At 34.7% G+C, this 21089-nt stretch overlaps 4 protein-coding genes across 5 annotated transcripts; 2 read left to right on the top strand and 2 right to left on the bottom strand.

Moving 5' to 3' along the window:
- Nucleotides 1-14: 14 nt before the first annotated feature.
- On the bottom strand, nucleotides 15-1015 carry LOC108621951 (succinate dehydrogenase assembly factor 2, mitochondrial). Its single transcript, XM_018019563.2, has 3 exons — nucleotides 730-1015; nucleotides 509-660; nucleotides 15-369 (listed from the first exon to the last, which is right to left on the bottom strand). Exons 1-3 carry the CDS (start codon nucleotides 760-762, stop codon nucleotides 99-101), a joined length of 456 nt encoding a protein of 151 aa, XP_017875052.1. The 5' UTR covers nucleotides 763-1015; the 3' UTR covers nucleotides 15-98.
- A 145-nt stretch (nucleotides 1016-1160) lies between these two features.
- On the top strand, nucleotides 1161-5519 carry mus301 (mutagen-sensitive 301). Its single transcript, XM_018019561.2, has 16 exons — nucleotides 1161-1634; nucleotides 1707-1971; nucleotides 2065-2243; nucleotides 2321-2497; nucleotides 2584-2683; nucleotides 2756-2952; nucleotides 3022-3167; nucleotides 3236-3470; nucleotides 3540-3680; nucleotides 3767-4175; nucleotides 4272-4429; nucleotides 4516-4611; nucleotides 4683-4856; nucleotides 4936-5049; nucleotides 5147-5281; nucleotides 5356-5519. The coding sequence occupies exons 1-16, from the start codon at nucleotides 1281-1283 to the stop codon at nucleotides 5443-5445; spliced, it is 2970 nt and encodes a 989-aa protein (XP_017875050.1). The 5' UTR covers nucleotides 1161-1280; the 3' UTR covers nucleotides 5446-5519.
- Nucleotides 5520-5531: 12 nt separating this feature from the next.
- LOC108621939 (ribosomal RNA-processing protein 8) lies at nucleotides 5532-7735 on the bottom strand. Of its 2 annotated transcripts, none has more exons than XM_018019551.2 (4): nucleotides 7444-7735; nucleotides 6549-7306; nucleotides 6241-6477; nucleotides 5532-6076 (listed from the first exon to the last, which is right to left on the bottom strand). In XM_018019551.2, exons 1-4 carry the CDS (start codon nucleotides 7495-7497, stop codon nucleotides 5863-5865), a joined length of 1263 nt encoding a protein of 420 aa, XP_017875040.1. In that variant the 5' UTR covers nucleotides 7498-7735; the 3' UTR covers nucleotides 5532-5862. The 2 variants fall into 2 exon arrangements, with proteins under 2 accessions (XP_017875040.1, XP_017875039.1); XM_018019550.2 differs by having other exon boundaries at nucleotides 5533-6076; nucleotides 6549-7309; nucleotides 7444-7733.
- Nucleotides 7736-8193: 458 nt separating this feature from the next.
- Nucleotides 8194-19202, top strand: LOC108621936 (uncharacterized). Its single transcript, XM_026811111.1, has 7 exons — nucleotides 8194-8278; nucleotides 8764-8936; nucleotides 9123-9336; nucleotides 10106-10470; nucleotides 15329-15418; nucleotides 18438-18503; nucleotides 18921-19202. Exons 1-7 carry the CDS (start codon nucleotides 8194-8196, stop codon nucleotides 19182-19184), a joined length of 1257 nt encoding a protein of 418 aa, XP_026666912.1. The 3' UTR covers nucleotides 19185-19202.
- Nucleotides 19203-21089: the final 1887 nt, after the last annotated feature.

The following is a 21089-nucleotide window of genomic DNA, read 5'->3' as shown; positions in this document are numbered from 1 at the left end:
CATTCAAACAAATCTGAACTATACTATCATATCTTTATTTCTTTCGTAATGCTAACATAATAAAACTGTCATACGTGAATATACTAGTACTGAACTTCTCATAAATCAGGCTGCATTATTCTCGCTTGACGATCTTCATTTTTTATATGTTTCTTTAATAGATCCATAACTTCGTTATCAAATTCCGGTGGGGTTGGCCTGGCACCAGTTGCCCAATAAAATATATCCCAATCATTCGTTGGCAAATTTATAAGACGATCATACAATTGCAGTTGCGTGTCATCGAAATTGTTTAAATACTTTTTTGCAAATGTACTTAAGAGAAGACCATTCTCCAACATACCACGCTTACGCGATTGATATATTAATCTGAAATAAAACACTCTTATGAACGTATTTAAAATATTAAGTGTATAAATAAATTCGTAGTTCTAAATAAATATTTATAGAAAGAATAATGACTTAATTTGTGAGCGTAATATTCTAATTATTTTCCTTTCAGTATTACCGAGCTCGTTTAACGTTCGTACTTTCTTCATTACGTTCGACATATAATGGTATATTCGGTTCTCGACCTTCTGGATGAATTAAATCGTCAGAATCATCTTTATAACTCATACAAGTTGTTGAAATGCATTTCACAAGGGGTACAGGTTTAACCTTCAATTGTACATTACAATTCCATAATAATGCATAATAATTGTTTTGACATTGTTATGTTTTACTTACTATTGACGCGACAGATTTTGTAAACACGTTCATTTCGTATATTTGTTTAAAATATAAGATTTTTACACGTCTTGCGATCAGATTAAATTGTAGGTTAGTGTATATATTTTGAAAGTAGAGTCAGAATCAGCTGATATACTTAGCGATGTACCGTTACAGTTCTAATTTTGTGTTACTTATCAATTGTTGGAGCCTATTTATTTGTACTATTTATAGTTAATATTCGGTTCTATGCATATAAGTTTATCTTTTCAAAAAATAGTATAAAGTATAATACACCCTTTGCCTATAAGTAAAAGAATATACGTGTATAACGACATGTAAACAAAGTTATAACCTGAACGGATTAATTATCATTACTTAGATATACAAGTTCCAGAAATTATTTACAGAATAAACTATAAAGTGTTTAATAAGTGTAGATGACATACAAGTGTTAGTAGTTATTTAAATTAGTATAAAGTGTTCAATAAATGACTGAAATTGTAAAACATATTAACATAATATAAAATTGTTAAACAAAATGACCATGTAAATTCAAATAAAAATTGATGAAACGAAGCAAAATGTTTTCCAAATCATTGAAAGATACAATACTCTCTATGGATGATTCAGTGCTACAGAATATTGAAATTAAGATTCAAGAAGAAGAAATTCTGGATGTATCAAGTTGGAGCAATTCTACTAATGAATGGAGTGTCTGTGATATGTTTGAAACAGTTGAAAAGGATCCAGTGAAAAATGAAAATATCAAGGAGAAAATTGTCAATAAAGATGCATCTACTTCTCAAACTGTGTTGATTGAAAAAAGCAGTCATTGGAACGACAGTGCATTTTTTAGTGATGGATTTACTCAACTGGATATACCTAATATAAAAGATGATACTTTAAAGGAAATTAATAAGGTCTGTAATTTCGCTATTTATATCATAATGTTTTTGGTATGAATTTTATTTTACAATATTATTTTAAAATAGGTCGTTGCTATCAAGACTGGAAATCGTGCAGACGAGACAAATTGTATAGAGAATACAGATTTCAAATCAAGGAATCAACAACAGAATGCTAACTCCGTAAAAAGAAATTTAATTGACCCAATCAGTGTTATTCCAAATAAAATATTGCATTTAGATTGTGATAAGAGACAAGATAATTGTTCATTAAGCAATGATACATTTTATGGTTTGCCAAGTAAAGTGAAGGAACTTCTTTTACGAATTAGAGGCATTAGTTCATTATATAGTAGGTATAATCCAACAAGTCTTTTCATGTATCTTTATCTTTCAGGTATCATTGATTAATATGTGTTATTCACGTTTACTTTAATGCTTTCAGAATGGCAAGATGAATGTTTGAATTTAGATGCTGTCAAAAATAGGAAGAATTTAATTTATGCCCTCCCTACGAGTGGAGGCAAAACATTAGTTGCAGAAATATTAATGTTGAAGGAAATTATGAATAATAAAAGAAATGCAATATTTATATTACCATTTGTTGCAATAGTACAAGAGAAAGTAAGCGTTAATACTATGCATTTGCATAAAATGGATTAATAAACTGTTAATAATTAATTATAAACGATTCAAAATAGGTTCAAGCAATGACGCCGTTTGCTCTTGAATTAAACTTTTTGGTTGAAGAATACGCAGCATCGAAAGGAAATTATCCTCCAAAAAAGCGTCGCAAAAAGAATAGCATATACATTTGCACTATAGAAAAATCATTAGGCTTAATAAACAGTCTGATCGAAGAAAATCGTTTACACGAAGTGAGTAAAAGTAGGAGAGTCCAAGGACAAAACCTCAGCTTGAATGCAGTATCAAAAATTAAAGGAATTATTCTGAATCATTTTAGATTGGTATTATAGTAGTAGATGAATTACACTTACTTGGTGAGAGTGGAGGGAGAGGTGCTACATTAGAAGGTCTTTTAACGAAAACATTATATGTTAACGGTAAAAAGATATTTATTCAAGCGATATAATTTTATTGTTCAACCCATTATCATACATTTTTATAATTACTAGAAAATATTCACATCGTTGGAATGAGTGCAACTATAGGTAACTTGACAGAATTATCAGGATTTTTAAACGCAGATCTGTATACTGGTACTTTCCGCCCTGTTGAAATAAAAGAGTACGTAAAATGTGATAGTGATATATGGCTGTTAGATTCGAAATCGGAAGAATTGTTAACAGATGTGAAAAAGATCAATTATCGTGTAAGTTTATTTATTTATTTTACATCTAATACGTAAATATTTGATAATTATTTTTGATACATTCAAAAGTATTCAAGCAACGCAGAGAAGATCGATCCCGACCGACTCGGAGGTCTGGTTATGGACGTAATTCCAGAAGATTCTTGTCTCATATTTTGTTCCAGTCGTAAGAACTGTGAAAATGTTGCTGTGTTATTAACAAAAGTTTTATTCAAGTAAGCTCCCATTTGTATATTATAAATACTTAGAAATTGTTATTGAATTTATCTAAAATTATTTGTAGTAAGTTTATCAACCACAAGGAAGAAGAAAAGAAGCGATTATTGATCGCACTTCAAAGTGAAGAAGGTCTTTGCCCTATTTTAAGTAAAACCATCAAATTCGGCGTAGCCTATCACCATTCTGGGCTTACATCTGAAGAGAGGCGGTTATTGGAAGATGCTTTTAAAGCAGGAACTCTTTGCGTGATATGTTGTACGTCAACGTTAGCAGCAGGAGTAAATTTACCAGCGAGAAGGGTACTTTATTCCTCATTCATTTCCAGATAGTGCTGGGATGGTTAATTTTTATCAAAGAATTTATTGTAGGTGATATTAAGAAGTCCCTATGTAGGTAAACAGTTTCTAAATTTAAGTAGATATAAACAAATGATCGGGAGAGCCGGCCGTGCTGGTCTCGGAAACATAGGAGAGAGTATACTTATATGCAAAAGCAACGAGTTAAAAAGAGTAATAATTATCAAATGTTATAAATTCTATAATTAGAAAATTTATAAAATAGAAACGATTGTTATTTATTATGCATTCATTTATAGGTGATAGAACTTTTGAAGTCCAGAATGGATGATTCGTTAAGTACATTACACGTGGAGAGGGACAGAGGTATAAATAATCTACTTCTAAGCTCTGTATTGTACTCCATAGCGACAACCCTACTTGAATTACGCGAATTAGCGGGGAGAACATTGCTTAATATACAACAAAAACGGTTAAATGTGAATCTCAAAGAAATCGTAGATAAAACAATAACCGAACTACTAAAGGCTGGTGTGATAAAAATAAGTAAACAAGATGAAAGTTTCATTGAAGATGTTAGTGTTGTGTTTCCAACGCAGCATTTGCCTTCTCGTGATACAAGTACAAAAACGGCAAAAAAAAGGATAGTGGAATTGAGGAATAATACGAAACTAGAGCTTTGTAGTCTCGGACGTGCAGCGATGAAAGGTACAATTAATTTGCCAATATTAAATATTATTATCAACTTTGTTATATAAATTATTTTTTGTATTGTATATAGAGTATGTATTTATTGTATTGTAGGTTGTATTGACATGGAGGTTGCATATAAATTGTATGAGGATTTAAAGAAAACTCAAGAGCACTTAATTCTTCTCGACTATTTGCATCTTTTATACCTCGTTACTCCATACGATATCATATCTCAGATAAAGCCAGTGGGCACAGTTTATTATGATGTGGTACGTGTGTAGTTTCGTTGTTTAACGTGTTTCCGTTGTTTTTCACTATATCAAATATTTCTGAAATATTTTAAAACTATTTTTAGATAATTAATTTATCGGAAAAACAAATGAAAACGGTGAGGTTGTTAGGAATTAATGAAACGAACATTAGTAAAATACGCGATGGGATAACGCCTAAAGTATGTGTACACAAATTCTAATTCATAAATCCGTCATTATTATTTTTATAATGTGATCTTACATATTTTAGAATGTAGAATCAAGAGTAGTTCAGAGATTTTATGCAACACTAATATTGTATGATTTATGGAATCAACATGCTGTTTATGCCATAGCAGAAAAGTATCAAGTGAATAGAGGTACCGTACAAAATCTTTTGGTCTCAGTGTCATCATTTGCACTGTCTGTAGTTCGATTTTGCCAGGTTTGTAAATAAATTATATATGTACAATATAGTTTTGTTATTTCAAACATTTTATAATTGTAACGTATAATTATTACAGGAATTGGATGAACTCTGGTGTTTCAAAGACATAATAAGTGGGTTTAGTAAAAGATTATCGTATTGTTGTCCACAAGAGCTAGAAGCTTTAATGGATCTACCATCAGTGAAGATTGTAAGAATAATATTTACTTATACAATTATGTAAAAACTACTTAACTTGATTTTATCTATAATTATGATAATTTAATGTAATTGACTGTCCTTTATAGGGTAGAGCACGTCAACTTTATAATGCAGGATATAAAACAGTGCAATGTATTGCTAAAGCTCATCCAATTGAATTACAAGAAAAAGTCCCGTACTTGAACCGAAAACTGGCACAACAAATTGTCGATGCTGCTAAAGTAATAATTTTTTAAATGAAATTTACATGAATGTTCCTTTGTCCTCTTAATAATTTTATTCCTTTGTTTCATAGTTGGCCATTGTAGGAAAAGTTGAAGATTTAAGAGATGAAACAGAAAACATTCTGGATGGTGTAGATATGAGTTTTTTACCACAATTCTAATTGTATATAAAAGTATTTTTCCAAATGATGATGTTTATAAATAGAATTAATGAAATGGATGTAAATACATTGAAATTTCATTTCTGTACTTTTTTATACACATTAAGAAATAAATTATGTTTCTTCTATTATGTTTTATACTTTTTATGATGCATATTGTGCCAAACAGACCAATGTGTTTTAAGAATAGCACATTGTTTAAGCAGGCACGTATAGTAAATGTCCACAATGTAATTGATTTCATAAAAAGATAATATGTCATCATAAAACATTATGGCACAATTAATACATGGTACATAAAATACACAGTATACATGAAAATAAACTTTATTATACTTCTTTTATGTTCATTCTTTTCTCCTTTATAAAATACATAATAAATGTATGTATATTTTTTGTTTGCTCACTGGTTAATGCTTACCGTTTCTTATATAAACATGGTTTCAGAGTAATAGGTAGTAATTTATTCTTTTTACCACTTAAGTCATTAACTTTTACGAAGTCCAAAAAGTAAAACAAGTTGTGAGACAAATCTTTCCAGGTACACTTAAAACCATAACTGCTAATCGCTTTTATAAAATCATCCACTTGGTCGAATCGACTTTCAACTTCAGCTATTTTCAAAATCCCACTGAAAAGGTGCATAATTCTTACATTAAAAGACTGAAGCTTTCCATAAAAAATTATAGCAGCACCAAAATGATACCAGAGCTTTTCGAAGCCATGCAATTTTTGTTTGAAACATATTTACGTAAATTAAATACAGCTTAAGGTTTCCATACATTTCTTACTTACTCTTTTTTAAGAACTCTGTTTGCTTCCTTAATATAATCGTTTAAATTAGTTCCCATGAGAGAAAGGCAGAACACAACAACGTTTACACCACTTCTCAACAGAGGAGTATGTGCGACATCACATACAGTCACATTTTTATTTAAAGAAACAAAATCGAAAGAGTGTACTTTGTGAGGGACAGAAGCAGCCAGCATTCCTTCTCCACATCCAAAATCAGCAATAATGTACTGTTTTGGCCTGTAATAGACTTAATATAATAGGTAATAATAGAAAACGAGTTCGGATAATTATAATTAATATATACGTACATCTTTTTAATCGAAGATATTATAATATCCAGAGGATTTAAAGACCACTGTTCAACTTGCTGTTTATATCCTTCGTGATACGCTTGAAAGGCATCAGGATCATTTTTAAATAATTTCTTGGATTCTGAACTTTCGTTGTTGTACAGTATTTCGTTCAAATATCTAAACCTAGAGCTTTTTAATTTAGACATCATTCTGTGCCTTAAGTTTTGCGGTTTTGCAGTTAACTTCTCCTTTTTTCGTTCTTTATTTTTATTAGCAAGCATTTTTTCCAATTTCTTAACATCCAAGTTATGCTGCTTTGTGACTGTATTAGTATCATCCTTCTTTTTGGAAGATTTCTTCTGCTGCTGTTTTAATTTCTTTTCTAGAAGGGCATTCAATTGTGCTGTTTTATGATCCACCTCCTTATTCATTTTAACTTCCTGTTTAGACTTTCCTTTCTTTGCGATTTTTTCAACTTTACCAGTTTTTTTCTGATCGACAACTTTGTCCTTTTTCTTATTTTGCCTACTGTTGCCAAATTCTTGTTTACCCTTATTTTGAATAAACTCTGCAGCTCTTTTATCTTTACCCTTCTTTTTAACGTTCACTACTTCTACAACGTCAGAGTTTAAAAAGTTATCACGATTTTCCTCGTTCTTTTGTATTTGCTTTATCTTTTTAGCAACTTTATTTTTTTTATTCTTGCTCTTAAACTTTAAATTTCGATCGTTAACGACAGCCGGTTTTTCATTCTGATTCTCTTTTATGTTCTTCTTCTAAAATATATATTATTCGCGTAAAAGATTAAGCACAAATTTTCACAATTCGATTTCACATTAGTATAATATAATTTTATGCATAATATTTACATTTTGTAAATAAAATCGAACAAATTGTTATTACAACTTACTTGAGTATTCTTCTTCTTGCCTTGCTTGTTACCTTTAGTAGTCTTCTTTGCCATCTTTGACTTCTACTCTTCCTTGCACGTGCTCACTGTCCTGAAGAAAACGAACGAATGATTCATAGCGCCTGCTGAAGTCGACAGTCGGCTGTTAGGTGTTAGGTCCTTTTCGCGGGTTTCTTTCCCTACTACGTGCTGCTGTCATATATTGAAAAGAGATCCAATGACAATCTCTGTCAATTTCTTCCAAAACAAATGACTACCAGTGATAACTACTCATAAGAGGGAGATGAAGATGTCATCCCTTATCCAAGGTGTTTGGTTTTGTTGCAATAGATGGAACTCTCTGTAGCGCCTGTTGAGTGGTGCCACGTAGAACCAGTTAGGAGTACTAAATGTATATGCATATCTACAAATACAGATATTTTTCCAAAATATAATTCTTTGATCGAATTCTCGAGTATTAGATTCAGAGCAAGAGATCATTTATGCTAGATTGAACATCCTTGTCTGATCTCTTCAGTATCAAATAATAAATACCATATGAGCATATATGACCGTATGATGTGGGCATATGAAGTGATAATTTTGATACCTCGAGTTTCTTTCCTCAATATATGTATGTTGTATTAATATGAACTGAGCTACGCGGTAAAGCATGCATTTACATTTGCCTATTGACGCAAACTAACATAATACATATACTAATTGTCGCTCTTCGCATACCTTTATAAATAAATTGAAATTATCTTCAAAATGTCAGTATATTCTACGGATTCGTTGGAGGATATTAATGCAGTTTCTCCAAGAGACCAAAGTTCTTTACACAGGAACAATGAATGTAACTTAAAGCCATGTAACTAAATTTATATTCTGAACCATTTAACTTATAAGCCCTTAGATATTCGATACTTTGTATTTAATATTTAAATATTATTGTCATTAGTACGGATTTGACGCATTGTCAGAAAATGTAAAGATTGTATATAACATGCAGAACGTCAAAGTGTGTTGGACATCAAAATATTTTTTTAAAGTAGAAGACATTTGATAGGTTTCATTTTTTCAATTGACATCATAATTGCATAATTCTGCGCAAAAATCAGCAGTTTAGTCATAATTCCAATTTTTAACGCTATTGATGTTATGTATTTGATAATATGAATAGATAGCACTTAGGAAGTAGGATAAACAACATCAAACATCAATATCATTGCGGGGTTGAAACATTTAAAATTGCTCTTGACTACTTCACGAACGACGGGGAAGAAACAGCGGTGGTTCAACCGGAGAAAATGACTTCTTTTTTTTTTGGAAACGTTTTAGATACCGGATCCAATAAAACCACGCCGAACGCTGGTACCGACAAAGACGCGAAGATAGCCAAGACGAGGAATGCGATAATTGCGAGCAGAGGATTCGCAGACGTGCCCAAACGACGACGCCCGGCGTCTTCCAGGAACGGGAAACGGGACGTCACGGCTCGTCTTAAGGGAAACGTGAGATTATCATAGACTGTTTCGAAATGTTACTATGTACTTCGAACAGTTTCAATATTGTAGGCTTAAGTATTGAAACCTTAGATACAAAGAATAAGACAGAATACAAAGTATATTTATGTCAATACAAACGTAAAATTTGTTTAACATAATCCTATCCATCTATGCCATATTATTTACTTTCAGAATGCAGACAATTCAACGCAAGATGAGACCATAAGCAAGAGGTTCTCTGCGAGATGTTCAAAGCGTTTCTCGAAGGCGTTCGCAACGAAACGCAGCTCCATGGACAGCCCGATGTCTATGAAGCCTGATAAAAAGCTCGGGAACGTGCTCCCGCCAAAGATCCAGCCGGCGAGGAAGCCACGCTCCTATTTGGGGCTTTATCGTCGTAGATTCAGTTAGTCCGAAATGAGATGATGTTTCTCTCTTCGTGACTCGGGGCGGCAGTTGCGTTCACGCGGGGAATACGCTACCGGAACGATGCAATTTTCTCGGCGAGCGTTTACTTTGGTCGTGATTAGATGTCTTTTCCACATCGGTGATATATATCCGAACCAAGTATTAGAACGTACGCGTCGGTTGTCTCGAGGCATCCCTTCTTGTGTGCTTCTTCTCTTTCCGTTTGTTTACCCGCGTACCGTTGTCCTGCTTTACTGTTATTCGGAAACGTCGAGTCTCTTTCGTAATTTGAAGCGCGAGCCCGGATTCCTACAGGAGGAAATATTGTTCTTCGAGGAGGCAGGTTATTTTTCAAGCATCACGTGTCGCGTGAGACAAGATTCATTAAGGTTATCTGCTCGATTTTAAACCGCTCTCAAGTTCTTATTGTCTAATTGTAATTATTAAAATGTCTGGGAAATTAGCAATATTCTGTTAGTAAATTAAACGCTATTTCAGTTGAGATTATAGTAAATTATACAATTTCAATCATATGCTAATCATATAATTAATTATGCAATAATATGATTCTGTGTAGATAGTTCTGAAACATTGAAAGTTAAATATAACGAGGACGTACTATAGTTTGATATAAAAAGATTTACAAGATTGAATTGAGGAATTTAGAAAATCGAGACACATTCAAAGTAGCCTCTGGTCTGATTTTAAAGGTTTCATTTCGAAGAACACTCTAAGACGAGCTGTGCATCCTCTGTTTCTGGCCGCAGGTGAGCTGCAATACAATGCTCGATCCCCGAAGGGATCCACCTTGTCGGTTTGCGGGGACAGCGAACGAGAGCAGCTCAGTGACGACGATGCACGTACGCTGGCTACCCCGAGGGACGATCAAAGCGAGCTGAGTTTTTATCGGCGTATAATCGAGGGAACCGTCGATCCCCTGGCCTCTCTCACCGAAACCGTGCGACGACAAGGGCTCCGAGACCTCGACACGAGCTCGAGCAGGGCCAAGCAGGACGATAAATCGAAGAAGAGTCTCGGTTACAGGCCGTATACCATCGAAGAGTACAAGACTTTGTCGATACCAAAGCTGGATCGTTCTCTTGGGCCCGATACAGTTGAGATGCAAGCAAAGGTAGGTCTATTTCGTTTGTTCTCTTCCTGACACACCTTTTGACCGTACTTAATTGAGCTGGAATTGATTCTTCGTGCGATACGGATAGAGAAGAGATTGATCAGGTTGTTGATTTTAAGTTCTCTCAATTTACTTTACACATCGTTCAAGTTATTAATAGTTCGAAACAATCATTGTAATGAGGAAATAACAGAAATAATAGATTATTTTACGTAATAAATTTCATTCGTTTTATATGTATTTAATGAAACGGTTTTATACGCGTGTGGTGTTTAGAAACGTTTTCAGAGCGCGCTTTCGTACTAGTAAAATATGAATCGTATTTTTGATGACTCGCGGATGAACTCGACTATTCCGGCTAAAGTCGAGTTAGAAGTTCGAACAGAAACATCTCGAAATCTCGTTTCCTTGTCCCACCGGAAGTTAACCTGCTGGTGCTGGGACAGCGAAGTGGAAGAAACTTTGCTTCCATCGACCTATCACAGTTTACAATTTCACGGAAGACCTAAAGCGAGTTAGCTTGTCGCCCGTCTTCGTAACTTCAATCTAATAAACATGCGGCCGATTCCTGCCAGCTACCTTATCATTCACTACCTTACAGTTTCTTCCTCCCGTTCGTACAAGTCTTATCGAACTACGTGCATCGGAACTATGTGCGAAGAATTTTCGACGACCGATTTTATGTCCGCTCAAGAGACAACTTACCCATTCTATTTTAAATTAATTTCAAGTAAGCTTTCCAATCAAGAATAGATTGTTTGCGTTCAGCTTTCCGAACAGTTAAATTGATTGTTGGGCTATACTTGAACACTCATTATTTAATAATCATAATCTCTTTTGAATAACATTTTATGATTTCTTTCTTTCTGCAATGAATTTAAATTATTAAACTCCAAGTTTAGAATGAAATGTAATAATTCTTAAGTTGAAAGTACAAAACTATATTAGACGGTAGAGTTCTGTACGCAAGCACGTACTCCGGATATCTGTTTGCTGTTAGAATTTTGGTTGTCCTTATAACTAATACCAATTAGGGTATTAGCATTTAGAGGTATACTGGTTAAAACAGGATAAGAACAGGAATAGTAGGGATAAGGTAGCTCGTCATCCATCGAAATCATATTTTTTTGACAGTTTTTCGTTTGGGTTAATCAATTTTAAGTAAGTGGAGAGGATAAACCAATTTTAAGTATGTTCGGGCAAATTCAATGAATTATGTGTACATTCACATTTATGGAATATATTGAAAATTAGAGTGTGGAGTTAGTCGCTACATTAGAATTAGAGAAATCGCGGGCGCGGCATCGCGAGTGAGACGGATGTTTAAAAAAAAGTCAAAAGCAATGATGTTGAGCTAAACTTTATTGAATTAGGTATAAATTTACGTTTATGGAATACATTTTAAATTAGAATGTAGGTTTAGCTGCTGCATTAGAATTAGAGAAATTGCGGAAGCATCCACGTAGGCGCGGTGCCGCGAAAGAGATGGATGCTTTAGAAAAGTCGATAGCAATGCTATTCTTCTGAGACAGCATTCTGGGTGGCATGCCGACGTGGCTCCGGCAGTCTAGTGACGTTAGGCGTACGAGGGGGAAATAGTTGTCGCTGTCATACTCGGTACAGTAAATTCCGGAAGCCTTTGAGCTAAATACTCGAGAGCAGACTTGTAAATCTTTTTGGATTCCCAGCACGGAGCCAGAGGGAAGAAGAGATGCTTGTTGACTCATGCGCGATCTCTCATGAACATCGATTCATAGTATATCTGGTCGTTATCGTAGGATTGGAAATCAAAATTTCATTTGGAAGAGCTTCGCGATATTTTTCATCGATTTACGTCGATCCTGCTCTTCTCTAGCCTAAATCCGTTTGTTTTTTTGAAAAACGACGTAATTACTTGAGAAAATCATCGAAAACACTCAATTTTCAATGGTCAACAAAAACTTTTGTTTATCTTCTCACTTGGAATTACAATTGTGCAAATATTTGCTAACAAAATAGAAGATGTATCATCTGAAGTAGTTTTGCGTGCTATTTTCTAAACTGTAGCATATTTCAAATAAAATATACTCACAGGAACAGATTTTATGAAACAGTTTAGGTTTCACTTAATATCGAAGCATGTTATAATTTAATAATTGCGTGTGAAATACGAAAAAGGACATTCTGTACATGACTTGGAGCTATGTCATATACTATACGTATGTTGTGTTTATGTAGAACGTATCACGTCGATGAAATTGTGGTATGAGTTAAACGACTTGCCTCTGTTTAATCTAAAGAACCGTATCGCGTAAGAGATATTCCAGGATATTAGCAGCGCGAAGATGATCTTGGTCCTGAGGTAGAAAGCGAATCAAACTTTGAACAATTTGTGAGTGACGTATATATTTCGGATGATAATTATTGGAATTAAACTATCCGTACTGTCTCGAAAGATTGATCATTTATTAAAGCAAAGTTTGAATGGAATTTGTACCGCGTTAGCTAAAATTTCAACTGGGATCTATTTCATTAACTTCTTAATTGTGTTTCCAATAAAGTGAACAATCTGAGCTATGTGCTATAAAAAGTGATAAGTTCACAAAGAGATCTGATTCAATTAGAGTAATTAGAGTAAATAATTCGTTCGATTCTGAAGGACCGGTAGATAAATTGCATGGTCATGTAGATAAAAAGTTGATATAATTTAGGAATAATTTTTATGTAAATACTATCACGTCAGAATGTTTAATTTATATTGCATTATTTTACTGTTTAAATATAAACATACATGTTTCGTTTTAATCATTCCTTATTAAAATTAATTACTGATAATATCTGTATAGAAATATAGTCATGAATTATAAGTAAACGTGCTACAATTTTGTCTATGTGTATGTTGAGCCAGAATCCAATGAGTTATGTGTACACGAGTGATAGGTAAGTTTACACAGCAAAAGAAGTTTCAGGCCGCAGGTTGCTACCAGAGAAAAATGCGAACTTTATCCGAGTCACTTTCTTCCAGCCGCACATTTGTCGTACATTCACTCGCTATTATCCGGGATTACGGAGTAACTTGGTACAGGGATAAGTACCACCGATACAGGGAAATAAATTTGTTCCTGGCGGATGCACCGTCGAGGACAATTTAAATGAAACGCCCGGGCAGGTCATCGGGCTGGAACAAGGGGGACAGCAGCTATGGGTGCACCATAATGCCCATTATTACACTAACTCCCGAGAGGTTGTATTAATATTGCCCGTGGTTTAACTTGCCATGATATTAACTGTACTGACATCCATTAACGTTGCGGTCTCGCTAGAGCATGACGAGACGTACAAATAGGGAAACGAAAAACCTGAAGTCCTGGACTCTTTCCTAGTTCTGATAATAGAGTGAGAGAATTGAAATGATAGCACAAAAGGGGATAAATTGAAATAATATCTTGTTTTCTAATTTATTTTTGGCCTAGTTCAAAATACTCACATTTAACAGATAATTGCAATACATTTTGATATGTAGGTTTGTAGTGGAACATCAGTCCAGTTAAATTTAGTTTTATGATTAGTAAAATGTAGACAACAACCTATATGCAAAACAAAGAATGTACAAATATACAATAAGAACTCTGAAATAATAAAAATCATGAACTAAACTAAAGGAATTAAAATCATTAAAAAAATAAAAACCGTGACGTTTTTTGGATAGGTCTGTCATCATTTATTGGCATGTTTAAAATTTAAGGACAGCCCTGAGCAATGAATCGAGGCACTTGACCCTTCCGCCAGAAACAATTTCCCCTTTTCCTCTTCTTCTTTTGTTCTTCCTTTCTATCCATCCTTGGTACCCTTCATCCAGCCACCCTACCATTTCCCTTTGCGTCGTCGACGAGCATTTGCATAATCTACTTTACTCGCTGGATTCGGCCGGGGGTGAGTCGGCACTCGACGATTTTCGGCGTAGCTCGATCGATCGATCTTACTGCACTTTTAACGGGCAAACCCGTGCCGGATACTCGCTGCCTGTGTATGTACCGCGTGCAGGTATGCGTCAGATAAAAGGTGGGAGAGGTAGAACAAGTCGAAGGAGGAAGAATAAGAAGAACACAGTTGGGAGGAGCATTGACACTCTTCTACGATAAGATATTTTCTTATAGTAAAATTTCTTCACAAGCTTATACAGAACGCTTAATATTTTGCATACAAGTATTTCCCAAAGTATAACTTCGTTTTGAAAAATGGTTTAAACACAAATCACACTGTTTCGTTGTTTGAAACGGACTATATTGTATTATATGGAGTGTATTACATGTTCTAGTTACTTTTAGGCGCTGTAACTATAAATTTAGTTGAGATACTTCAAAAGTTAGTGCGTCAGCTTAAAACTTGGGAACTTATAAAAAGTATTATTGCATTCATTAACGTTACCTTCCATTAGGATTGAAGCTTAAGTTCCAAGTTATCGTGGAATTGTTGGCAGAAAAGTGGCTTGTCTATATTTCTTTCTCGCAAAAAATTCCTCAAAATTAATTTGCTAATTATGAATAATACTGCAATTCTTGTAAGCGCTATTATAAATGAGACAGAAATTTCTTTGAGCAATATTATCACATCTACATTTTATTTTCCACAAAATAAATATGAAGATACTTGTTAGTGTATGATGAAAGCGTGCTGTTGTCAGGCAATTTCTCGGTGCATGTACATAGTAGATAGTAGGTGCACGCGTTACCGGAAACTCGCAAAGGGATGGCGAAGCCGTCGCGAGGGGCTTTCGTAAAAAGTAAATAGAGCCCCCGGCGCGAAACCCTCGGATTTGTTTAGTTTGAAAGTTTCATCGAAGCGATGGCGCAGCTTCAGGGATTGTTTGTTGTTTCAGAGAGAGTGGCTGATGCGGCGAAGGTCATACGGGAACTCGGTTAGTGCGCGTAATCGCCAGCGGATACTGTTGCAGGCGCACAAGCTCAAGGTACACGTCATGCGCAATGATTTCTATGTCCAACGTCGACCGAGGTTTGTCCGATCCTCCTTGAAGCGAGTCGGTCTCGCGAAAAATAACAGTATCCAAGTTTTTAACGAATTGTACCGACGTGTCTCTCTGAAAACATTTCAGAGTATTTTCCGAGCTGGATAAAAGTTTTCGATAGCAGAGGTATATGTATAGAGTATAGAAGATTAAAAGAAAAAAGCAGATTCTATCTCTTGAATCAAATTCATTAATAAATTCTTATGTACATATTTAATCTCAATTGTAATTATTGTGGTTTTTCTTTAATGATTTTTTAATTGTCCAGAATACAATATTTTATTATTAACAAATTTTATATTATTAATTACAACATATGATGACAGGAAAAACAACAAATGGATACTTTTCTATTAAAACGTAACTAAAAGTTCTATAATCATAGATAGAAACGGAGCCCAATGTTTCTGACTGACACTTTAGGTTGCAATAAACAGTAATTTCGCGTTCGTTTAAAAAGGCCAGCACTTAAGCGCTCGGGAATCTCGTGAATAATTCGAAAAAAGCGTTCAATCCAATTTGATATTTCAACATTTTTATCAACACAGTGCGGAAGCCGTTGCTGAGTATCAAAGCTGGCAAATGTTTTAACAATTTTTTACTTGCAAAACACATTCACAGACATTTCTATTTGCGACGTAGGGTATAAAACGGAATCTGAACAGTTTTTTAACGTTACTCAAATTCAGTCAAAGGTTCGAACTTGTATAAAAAAATTATATGAGCACAAGAAGTACAACGAAGCTATAATAAAGCGGGAAAGGAACAAATTTTATGAAAAGTAAAGGAGAACATTTAGATCGAATATGAAATAATAGGATAATGTATGCATATTTTATTATGTATGAAAAGGATTTTTATATTTTCTATTTGTTTGGGAAAAGGACTAAAGACTGAAATATGGGTTAGCAATCTAATTCATGGTGAAAGAGAATGACAGCACATTTTGATGTTCACAAATACCGAAGGTGTAATTACGATACGATGCTGGTGGCGATGAGTATCTCCAGTTAATTTCGTATCGTTCAAGGGCCAATCAGAAGCGATAAATTAAACAGACGGCGCGAATCATCGTTATTACGTCAACGTGGTATTCCGTATAGCACGTTCCTACACTTCTGCGTAAAAATAAATTTAAAAGTCTGAATGAGAGCGCTCGTTGTAGGACGTTAACGATCCTGTAACGAACGCGGGAACAAAACGCGTAACCGGGGGAAGATGAAACGAACGAGGAACGGCGACGAAGAAAAAAGTAACGGGAGAAGCGCTCTCTCGCCATTGTTAACGTGAAAGTGATACGTACGTAATTAATTTCGCTTATAAATCTTCCCTGCCGGAACATTACGAGGCTTGACTTTCACGCGAACGAGTAAAACGAATCAGTTTTCGTCGCGATGCCTCTTTGCCTACTCTAATTGGCAATTAAGTATCGACCGTAACACGACCAAACGCTGGACAATGTTAATTCGTCATCCTGCTATAAGGGGAAGAGACAACACGAAAAGAAATTCCTATATAATTTTATGTTCAATGATCTTGTATCTTTGCTGCAGTTCTTATATCTCGCTATTCATTACATTATTAAAGTGCACTTTCGACAGGAAAGGACAATAAATCTTGCCAGAAGACAGTACATCTCTTTCTAAATTGGATGTATATTAGTTGTAGTTATTATCAATAGGCAATACATAGATTATACATAACATAATACATAATAGACCATACATAAATTTTCTTTGGCAATATCATAGATTTGATATAAATTAACTTCTGGTAATATTGAGATTTGCTAACATGCAAGACGAACGCGTTTCGTCATAGTTCATTAATTAGGAAACCCTTATCACGTATTCGTTTGCCGGCGATGTACGCGAAATTAGCCGTTAGGCAGGATTAGATCTAATCATAAGACATAAATACGAGGGAGCGTGTATGGGGAGGGACGGGAAAAGGACGATGGGTCGTGGAAGGGGTGTGTGGATGCTGTCGGGCAAAGTAGAGACCGGTATCCGAAGCTAAATCCAATTATATGCACAAAGCGAGGACTGCAGCCCGCAACTACCACAAGGACAGGGTGGGATACGAGAGGGAAGGTACAGAAATTCTCTCTACGTGGATAAACCTACGTTACCGTCTCCCTTGGAAAGGGGGTCCCGTGACTCGCCTACCGCCATCCGAAATTAGATTTTGCTTACTTTCCGCGCGAGAGAGAGTGGTCCGGTCACCCTCCCCCTGCCGTATCCTCATCTGTCCTGTCTCGTGTCCCTTCTCTATCGATAATCGCGACCTGAATTTCAACAAGTTTGCGCACCCTTTATATGCATATCCGCCGTCGGAAACTTTCTTTGTACCTTGCATCTATTCCGCGTCAATGGTCAACGCAAAACAATTTGCGGAGGAATTCGGGAATGGCTCGCGACGTTTCGCGACCGGGAACTTCGCGGGAAACTATTTCCAAATAATTTCGTGCCGTGCTTGTTGGTATTTTTAAGGAAACAATGAAGTTCGTTGATGTACGACAAGTTTTACCAACTAACATTGTTGATATTTAATTAATGATGCGGTACTATCCTATCCGTAACGGGTACTCTCCTATCCGTAAATATTAGCACGTATTATGAAACGTGCAATTGAATAAGGTGTTGTAGGAGAATGTACGGACAAATGGACACGTTTAATGTTTACAAAATGCTAGTTTTTCATATTATTGATTATACGAATATATGATTTATTACAATATTTCAATTACGAGAGCCTTTGGTGTTTTTTTTGTTTGGAATGTTTATCAGATCTTTTGATAAATTATTCTAAGTTTTAAGAACAGGTCTGTGTACATGTAATAGTATAGCTATGGAACTGTCTGTTCTATTATTATATGGAGCTTCTAGATCTCTATTGCTTCTACTTTGTTGTAGCGCGAGAAGTCCTTTAAACTCTTGTAACTTTTCCTTTTTGTCCACAGTCGGAAGATGATATCGTTGAAAAATGCTTTCTGCCTCCTTTGAAGGATCAGGAGGTCGATGCAAAGGTAAAACAAGAGTCCTTACTTTTCTCGCGAACGTTCAACGATGATCCTTTTCTTGATATCCCCTTGTACGATTGTCCGAAAAGAGGATTCTTCTGGCATTTCCTAAGATCCTTCTATCTTTCTAGCCAGTTTTATTGGTTTCAGTTTTAAATAAGTAACGACTGTTATATTTCACTGCATCGATCAAACTACAAAAAATCTTGGATATTATTTTACATTTTTAAACAAGTTTAGTAAATAATTTTTTACTACAAGCGCGAGTCTAATTATTATTAATATTAATATTATCATTATTTGTTATATATCAAATTAAATTATATAATACAGATTATTTGACATTTTCTTGTACTTTTACTGCAATCCTAAATAAGCTCTACAAAGTTTCTTTTACTGAAAATGTAATTTTATTATTTTAAGGCACAAGATCAGTGTTTGAAGATACCTGAAGATCGAGAAATCATTCAGACAACTAGTAACGTGAAAAACAGGAGATACGTAAAGAGAAACTGTGACAAAACCTCATCGAGGAGGCCTAAGAAATTTGAACGAACATCGAGTTTCAGTTCGCTGCTAGACTCGAACGACGTCGTCGAAGATTCATATCTGGAGTCTCTACGACAGCGTCATCTTCATGAGAAGCAGATGATCGACCGAATTATACACGAAGCACTGTGTCCGTGATTGCGTGCAAACAGAATTATGCACTTCAATTTCTATATCTTCGATGTTTTATATCATTAATTGGTAACATTTCGAGGTTTTATATTATTAATTAGTCTTCAATGGACCTAAGATTTTTTAAATTAATGTTTTGTTTAATGTGAAAAATTCCTGATCCATTTATATCACTGAAGGTACAATGAACACAAGAAAATCCTTAATTATTGTTCAAATCGATCGAAGTTAACTTTATTTTAGTGAAATATTCGTTATAATGAATCCTGATTTATTTCTATTAATCTAATACGGAAGTGATCTAGTCAAATGTTACTGATGTGATAATAAATATAAACTTTTTTTATAGCGCATGTAGTTCAGTTTTCATTCCGGTAATAATCGCCGGAAAATTATAATCAAATTACTCTTATCTCCGTTTATTGAAGCATTAATGGACTTAAGTTTTCCAAACTTAAAGCGGTTTTGTAAAGAATCCTTTATAATGAATATTAATTTATCTCTACTAGCTTAATTTGAAAGTGTCTTCCGAGACAAATGATAGTGATGCAATAATAAAGATAAACCTTTTTACAAGGTAGGAAGTTCGGTTTTCGTTTGGGTAACCGCCGGAAAATTAAAATCACATTACTTCTATTTCCGTTTATCGAATCCAGTTACGGTTTCTTTTTACCGAGAAGAACTATCGATTATTTCAATCAAGAGTACATTTGCATTTCCATCGGAAGAAAACGTCCTTGGGGAAAACGCGGCATTTAGAAAGGTTGTAGAAGCATTTACATAAATCGACTTCCATCGATGTATATAAATTCCATGTTGCTTTTTTGGTCTTCCGGTTCTCTACTTGCAGAGATCTCACTGTCAACTTCAATCGTTCTTTCTCTTTTCCACTATACATATACGGTTCTTTGGATGAGGCTGAGTAAAATACACCATTCATTGGAAGACATTAGATGAAAAATGTAAAGATAATTCAACTAGATGATTTATTCATTGACGTGATTCGTTATTGATTCAAGTTTTCGTCACGCTACGCTCGTATGACTTATGAACTGGAATGGACGTTAACTTTCCTATTCATGTAGGCAACTAGACTATACGATACAAGTGGGAATGCAGAGTCTAGTAGGTCGTCGGCGATTGCAGAAATTATTCAACACTTCTTGACGTTTCAAGTACAGGGTATGAGTCCAAACGACTCAAGAGAGATCATAGACATGTGCATGAATACAAATCATAATTTACTATTAAACATATTTTTAGAGTTTATATTATATTTGAAAACTTAGAATACAAGTTTGCCATTTATTTATTTTATACTTTCAGGTGGTATATTAAAGCAGCAATTGAAAAACTACATTCGATTTCGATTCAATTAATCGAGTGAGAATTGAATTTCACCGACCGATACTTTCCGCTCGAATTTCGTAAAGACATTTATCTCCGCCCTTCGTTGAATAAATATCGGACCGCATTTAATTTAACTTCTGTCCAACGTTTAAAACGTTTGAAAATCGTGGACAGGTGTTATCGCATTTGCATGATTACTCTTCCCTTCCGTCTCTAAGATAACACGTTAAAAGTCAAACTTGATAACAACAGTCTAACCCGCGGAAATTAAATGGCTACCTTGTCGTCGAAGTCCAACTTTTCTCGACTGTTGCTACTCGGTGCATATTCGGCCGTACCAAAATGTTACCCAACGAAGATAATTAGCGAATACTCGGTAAAAGTCTCAAAAATTGTACAGGCACAACTAAGTTCGCCCGAAATGAAATCGTCTTTACAGTAACGAATCTCGTTAATAAATAGATTGCGGATTTTTATGCACATAAACCATTTGTAACGTCAATTTAAAATCTGAAATTTAGACTGACACTTTTTGTACTTTTTAAAAGTTTATATCTTACT

The sequence above is a fragment of the Ceratina calcarata genome, unplaced genomic scaffold (assembly GCF_001652005.2).
Source record: "Ceratina calcarata isolate Rehan_Ccalc_2016 unplaced genomic scaffold, ASM165200v1 scaffold189, whole genome shotgun sequence".
Taxonomy (NCBI): domain Eukaryota; kingdom Metazoa; phylum Arthropoda; class Insecta; order Hymenoptera; family Apidae; genus Ceratina; species Ceratina calcarata.
The sequence above is the reverse complement of the archived record's forward strand: the minus strand, read 5'-3'. Positions and strand labels throughout refer to the sequence as shown.

Coding starts and splice junctions, on each gene's coding strand:
- LOC108621936 (XM_026811111.1), top strand. CDS start 8,194: ATGTCAGTATATTCTACGGATTCGTTGGAGGATATTAATGCAGTTTCT. Junction 8,279..8,763: donor TTTACACAGGAACAATGAAT/GTAACTTAAAGC, acceptor GAAACGTTTTAG/ATACCGGATCCAATAAAACC. Junction 18,504..18,920: donor ATCAGGAGGTCGATGCAAAG/GTAAAACAAGAG, acceptor TATTATTTTAAG/GCACAAGATCAGTGTTTGAA.
- LOC108621951 (XM_018019563.2), bottom strand. CDS start 762: ATGAACGTGTTTACAAAATCTGTCGCGTCAATA. Junction 661..729: donor CAAAATCTGTCGCGTCAATA/GTAAGTAAAACA, acceptor GTACAATTGAAG/GTTAAACCTGTACCCCTTGT. Junction 370..508: donor ACGAACGTTAAACGAGCTCG/GTAATACTGAAA, acceptor GTTTTATTTCAG/ATTAATATATCAATCGCGTA.
- LOC108621939 (XM_018019550.2), bottom strand. CDS start 7,497: ATGGCAAAGAAGACTACTAAAGGTAACAAGCAAGGCAAGAAGAAGAAT. Junction 6,478..6,548: donor ATATCTTCGATTAAAAAGAT/GTACGTATATAT, acceptor AGTCTATTACAG/GCCAAAACAGTACATTATTG. Junction 6,077..6,240: donor AACAGAGTTCTTAAAAAAGA/GTAAGTAAGAAA, acceptor GCACCTTTTCAG/TGGGATTTTGAAAATAGCTG.
- mus301 (XM_018019561.2), top strand. CDS start 1,281: ATGAAACGAAGCAAAATGTTTTCCAAATCATTGAAAGATACAATACTC. Junction 2,684..2,755: donor GAAAACATTATATGTTAACG/GTAAAAAGATAT, acceptor TATAATTACTAG/AAAATATTCACATCGTTGGA. Junction 5,050..5,146: donor ATCTACCATCAGTGAAGATT/GTAAGAATAATA, acceptor TGTCCTTTATAG/GGTAGAGCACGTCAACTTTA.